This window comes from Cyprinodon variegatus, unplaced genomic scaffold, assembly GCF_000732505.1.
Source record: "Cyprinodon variegatus isolate N-32 unplaced genomic scaffold, C_variegatus-1.0 Scaffold12, whole genome shotgun sequence".
In the NCBI taxonomy this organism is placed as follows: domain Eukaryota; kingdom Metazoa; phylum Chordata; class Actinopteri; order Cyprinodontiformes; family Cyprinodontidae; genus Cyprinodon; species Cyprinodon variegatus.
Window position 1 is genome coordinate 699,284 of NW_015150465.1, and position 6,084 is coordinate 705,367.

The 6,084-nt window shown below is 37.1% G+C and overlaps 1 protein-coding gene across 2 annotated transcripts in view; it reads right to left on the bottom strand.

Annotated features, from left to right (window-relative positions):
- Positions 1-5,875, bottom strand: part of polr3a (polymerase (RNA) III (DNA directed) polypeptide A, 155kDa) — a 39,550-nt gene extending 33,675 nt beyond the window's left edge. For both annotated transcript variants that reach the window (XM_015382528.1, XM_015382519.1), the window contains exons 1-6: positions 5,670-5,875; positions 3,916-4,051; positions 3,170-3,307; positions 2,418-2,744; positions 2,070-2,309; positions 146-308 (exon numbers count right to left, since the gene is read on the bottom strand). In XM_015382528.1, coding sequence (XP_015238014.1) covers positions 146-308; positions 2,070-2,309; positions 2,418-2,744; positions 3,170-3,307; positions 3,916-4,051; positions 5,670-5,713 — 1,048 coding nt within the window. In that variant the 5' untranslated portion in view covers positions 5,714-5,875. The remainder of the gene's footprint in view (positions 1-145; positions 309-2,069; positions 2,310-2,417; positions 2,745-3,169; positions 3,308-3,915; positions 4,052-5,669) is intronic.
- Positions 5,876-6,084: the final 209 nt, after the last annotated feature.

Sequence of the window (6,084 nt, forward strand, 5' to 3'; positions counted from 1 at the left end):
AGGAAGGAAGGAAGGAAGGAAGGAAGGAAGGAAGGATAAATTCTCCTTTAACTAGGGAAAATGCCAAACATTTGCTCTTTGATCAACATCAGAAATTACTGGGGGAATTCAACTCAGGATGCAGATGTTTCTCTGTTGACTCTACCTTGTTTTCCCTTCAATCTTTGCACAAAACCTCTGGTCCATTTTTTTGGTGCCATATTGAGAGGAATGCCAGAAAGTTCACTGTTGATGTAAAGGGCGCACTGAAGCTGCAGGAAGTCCCAGTCCTCCATAATCATCTGGGTTTTTGCTCCAGTCATTTTATGCTAAGAGATAAAAGTTTGATAAGGTAAAACTGTCCCAAGAGAATTTGACATTTAATTTAATCATCACATAGACAATTTGTAAGGTGGTATTTTTAAATGGAATCACAGATCATCTCCAAAGATAAAAGCAGTTAAAATTTGTTAAACACTGCCTCTGACAAAGCTTGCATTTGAGCTAATACCAGGTCTCACCGAGAAGCCCTGTTGGCAAAATAAAGAAAAACATGATTTGCAGGCAATGATGTGACATTTTCAAAAAGACTATTTAAAAATCAGACGTAAGCGTTTATCTAGAGTGTCTTTTAGCTGTCTGGGTTCACTGGTTCTAGCAATCAAAGCCTGGCAGCTATCCATGAAGACTTTAGATTAAATAATAACTCATGAGGCTTAAAAAAAAACAATCTGCATTCTAATAACAGGAGTAGAGCAGACATTGAAATGATTAATCACAGTCTCTGATTTGCAGCCAATTATCTGACAAAGGCAACTCTATGATAAAGGAGTTGAAAGACATCTCCTGAAAAAAGGAAAAATACATATTTATGCCCTGTAAATAAAGGACAGTTTATAAGCTTAAAAATATGAGCGCTATTTGACATCAGAATACTTCGGTAGCCCTCTTTCAAGGATTCCAGAGGATACTAAAAGGAGGGAACACTTATTTCTACTAAAGAAAGCAGAGCCTCTTTGTTTGTTATATTACTTATATGTTATTTTCTGAACTCAATCTCTGAAATAATCTAGGTAAACATTTGGTATATCAGTAAAACAGAGGAGTTGAACATGATTACAAACACATAGTACTGTATGCTGATCTTAAAAACCAGAATGAGAAAAAATGCTGTGTGCCAGATACTGAAATCATTCCCAGTGCTGTCTTTTATTATTTTTTTCATATTCTCTCTCTCTCTCTTTTTTTTTTTTTTTTCAGGAAAACCTTACCAAACTGCAGAGAAAATGACTCATTTGGCTATCCAATTGTTAATCGAAAATATAATCGACAGATTAATCAATTTACAAAATAATTGTCAGTTTCAGTCCTGATTTTACTTCATCAAACTACCAGCCTGTGACACTTGGTCAGCGAAGAGAAAATCAATTATAATAATAAAAAACAAACTCTGCATACCTCTTAAAGTTGGTCGCATTTTTTTTTTCAAAGTGAAAAGCCAATATTTTGATGTTTTTAATTCAGATTTTTTATGTTCATGCATTTATGAAATGATTTTATCCAAAGCAAATTATGAATGATAACGATTTTCTTTTAACACAGCTACTGTTCACAGATAATTATTTTATTTGGTCTCTAAATAAAAGGATATGGCACAAGTTTTTAGATTTTCCCTTTGAATAAACAAAAACTAGGGTACGATTATAATCCTAAAAATATGCAATATTATTTGCTGGTGTATCACATAAATACTGCTTCTGTCACCTTGAAAAACACTGGGCCTGGTTCTGCTGGAGGTTTCTTCCTGTTAAAAGGGAGTTTTTCCTCTCCACTGTCGCTACAAGCATGCTTAGTGTGAGGGATTGCATTTGAGTCAATAATTCGATGCAATCAACTGGTTTTCCTTAGATAGAAAATTTTAAATCAATTTGACTGTATGATCTGGTTGGATTGTAAAGTGCCTTGAGATGACGTGTTGTGAATTGCCACCATATAAATTAACTGAATTGAATTTAACCTAAAGGTTTCTGGTGTGATTTGTTGACATCTTTGAAAATAACATCTCCCTGCATTGCTTTTAAAATACCAACCTTTTTGATGACATCATTAAGAAAGATTATCTCCGTCAGCTTCATGGTGAGATCGTCCTCATTGGTGCCGGACTTCAGATCGCTGACCACAGACGGCCGGATGCAGAGAGGAGGGACAAGCAGGCGGGTGATGATGAGATCTGCAGGCTTCCCAGCCTCTGGATTCATCAACAGCAGAGGGATATCTTCTGCGGGAATTCTCCGGAACAGGTTCAGAACAACCAGTGGATTTAAGTTTTCCTAGAAATCGTAAGAGAATTAAAGCAAATTAGTGTTAAGTCTTGGGAAAACAGCAAAAATCTAAGGGTTTACAAATTGCATTTTAGTCTTATAAAAGTGCTGATTTACTTGTGCCTTGGGCAACAAAGGCTCCATCAGCTTGTTGTGCTCGATGGCTATATCAAACGACTGCAGGAAATCAGAGACGAAGGGATCGACAGCCTTTTTAGTTGTTTTATACTTCTCGTGGATTATCTTCAGCAGGCCACACTTTTTCACAGGTCCATTGAAAGCACCACAGTTCAAGCAGACTGTCCTTTTGCGACACTTATCAGAGATCTTCTTCTTCAGCCCTCGTTTTTGCAGATAGGCCAGGTTGGGTCGTTTCAAGTAATCCATGAACTGCTGTTTGTCCTCTTTGCTCAGCATTATGCTTGAACAGGTCTTGCAAATCATCTGGACACAGAAAATGACATTTTTAGAACACAAAGATGGAATCGGTCATTCAAAAAAGCCTCAATAATGAGATCCAGAAAAACTTACTTTGTTTAAAGTTGAATAAATATACGTTTAAGGGTTTAATTAAAATATTTTACAGATTTAGATGAATGAAAATGCATTCAAGTTCAAGAAAAATGTCTGAAACTTCCATTTATTGTCTTGTCCTGGTTGTGGCACTCTAGTGACACCTACAGGGCACTTATAGGAATTTCATTAAATCTCACACTTTCCGTGTATGCAGGTTAATCGCTCTTACAGATCATGGTGATCTGATATGTTTCTTGTAAATAAAAACAAGGAGTGAAATAGTCAAATTGACAAAAAGGTCTCCTCTTATTTGATAAAAAGTGTAAAGGTTTGAGAACCTTACAATCACTTACCTGCAAAATACCAATAATTGCTTTGAAATAACCGATGTGAAAGCATGGCAGCTCCAGATCCAGGTAGCCATAATGCCCTAAACAATCGGCTAGATTTTTCCCACACGTCAGACATGGTCTATCTTTCTCACTGGTTCCCTGCAGAAAGTATAAAATATGTCATATAGGTTGAGCAAAAAATATCTCTGTCTTGTTATACTTTTGCAATCACATTAGTATACTTCCAGATTCACCTGTTAGAGGAGTTTTCAGCCATTTCTGTCCAATTATTAAAAAAAAAAAAAAATGATGCTATATATTTTAATAAATTGGTGGTAGTTTTTTCTACAGTGGGCAGACTAGGACTAAATTCAAAGGATGGGAGGGGAGGAGAAAGGGGGACCGACTCGCTGAGGAGAGGGGCCACTGTCCTGAAGGTTTTTAATGTTCCTTTGTTTTACCAAGCCTGATTCAAATGATTGCAGTTCAGCAAGAAGCATTTTAATGCAACATCAATGGAAATCAGTTGTACTGAAATAGGGGAAATGTCCAAAACCTGCAGGACAGCGGCCCTCAAGGAACAGCTTTGAAAATCCTTCAACATAACATTTAAAAAACTGGACAGGAAATAATGTCTGACCATACAAAGATTACAAAGAAATCAAAAGCTCCATTTCACATATCACTTAACTCTTCTCTCCCATCTTTAAATAAAATAAAAGATTAAAAACAAAAACACCCAACAGGTTTGGTTCCATGTTCCATACCATTCGGTGGTCCAGCACTCCATAAGGTAACGGAGTACGTTTGGTGTCTTGGCTGTATAAATTTTTACTGACCACCTGGATGTGGGCCTGTTGTCGCATCTGTTCTGCAGATTTCATCCCAAAGCAGATGTGGCTTCTGCAAACAAACAGGAAGAGTCAATATCAGGCCTGAAATGTTCCAAATACTTCCTTTTTTTTTGTTCAAAACAGTTCCTGCAAACGGACTTGACACATCACTGTCACATCATTAAGGAGATTTTCAGGGTAATCATGCAAACTGTAAGCATTTGTTAAAACAATTAGTCCCTTGAGCTTTAATTAGATGTTTTTTTTTTATACAAATATTCACAAACAGCAATATTCAGCTACATTTCTTTCGTAAAGATGGTAAGAAACTACTTTTGTTTTGTACCCGTTAACACCTTCTTCTCATAAGAATGACAAAATTGTTTTAAACCTAAAAAAGTTTGTTACTTGGCCTCGAGACACGGTTTATAGTCAAAAAGGGTTAAAATCTGTGTCATTTGCAACTGCTTTTTAGCTTAGGGAAGGGGTCTCCAACGTTTTCCAGGCCAAGGACCCCCAAACTGATGGCCAGATGGAGCGGGGACCCCCTACTTACATATATTGTATGAAATTGTGTTATATCAAACTGGTCATATGGTCACTCTATTACAGATGGAGTCATGTAACAAAAGTATTTCTGATTCTGATTCCTCATTGATGGGTCAGGTGTTGTAAATGAAACGGTGTCCAGCTTGCAAGAGCTCCTGTGTTTCGCTGAATGTGTGCATTGATGACTGAATGACATCTTCTGCCTCCATTTATCTGTTTACTTCAGTGTGTTGAATTCATTCAATTTGTGGAAAAATTTGCAGGGAGGAATATAAAAAAAAAAAAAGTCTAATCATCCCTCTTGTGTGGACCCCCTAGGGCTCACGGACCCCCTGTTGAAGACCTCTGGCTTAGGGTTTGTCTTTCTCCCTGCTGTGTCAAGGCTTTGCACAAATTGTCTAAACTGATAAAGATGAAAGACTATTTCCAAATCTTTCAACTTTATTTGAGCTCAACTTTTATGATGGTATGAACTTAAATACTATTGAGATTTTCAACAGGGCTATGACTCCAGGTGAGCATGAAAATGTAACCCTTTTAAACTGCTTGGACTAGGATTAAAAATCAGCTTTGCTTCTTGAATAAACCTGTTAGTATGAGCATTGGATTTTCCAGTGGAAAGAACATTTAAATTTCTGACAGAATTACACCAGAAGTTACAACAGTGATTGGTTTTTCTACACCTTAGAGACCCAACATCAAACATTAGTGGGAGTGTTTGGCTATAAAATAAACCCACTGTGGATTAGAAAGATGACACAATAAAAGCATAATCTGGGCTCTTATTTGAATCAATTAGTGTTTCATCAACTCTGAAGGAACAATGTTTCATTTAGAGGTCACGAAAGCTGAATTAAACAGTAAACAACAAAATTAGAAGCTAGAAGTAAATCCTATGAGAAGTTAAGGCTTAATATCGCAAGGATACGTCACAATGTGTCTGCATAAAAAGATAACGCAGTTGCTTCGTCTACAATGATTAAATTGGCTAACTAAATTACTGTATTTACTAATAATTTTCACGTACTTTTGCCCGAAAACAGTAGCCCGTTTTTTAACCTTCTGAATACATTTTGCAACACTTCACCTGACTGCGGCTATCTAACTGAGCTAAATAGCAAGCACTGTGTCACACTCACATTTTCTTCGCCACATCTGTTTCTCTGAACTGCTCCTTCACCATTTTTGCAGTTTTTAATACACAAACCTCTGCACATAAATGGAAGGTACGCAACCTTTGTATTGTCTACACACTTGCAGACATGCTGCCACAATTTCCCCACATGCTACAGAGAAACTAGCAACCGTGCAATGTGTTGATAGCATGTGAGCCACACTGGTGCTGCATTCAAGGTCCACACGTTTAGTTGAGAAGCCCTTCTTCTTTTTTTATGGCGGTAGGCAAGCAACTTATTGATGTGCATTACCGCCATCTACTGGAATGGAATGTGGATCGGTGCCATATATAAATTAGTTGAGGAGCACACAGCCTTCCCGAAACTTTACAACCCTAAGTGATGCAGTTAATTTGTAAACTTTTTTTTGTTGTTTGTT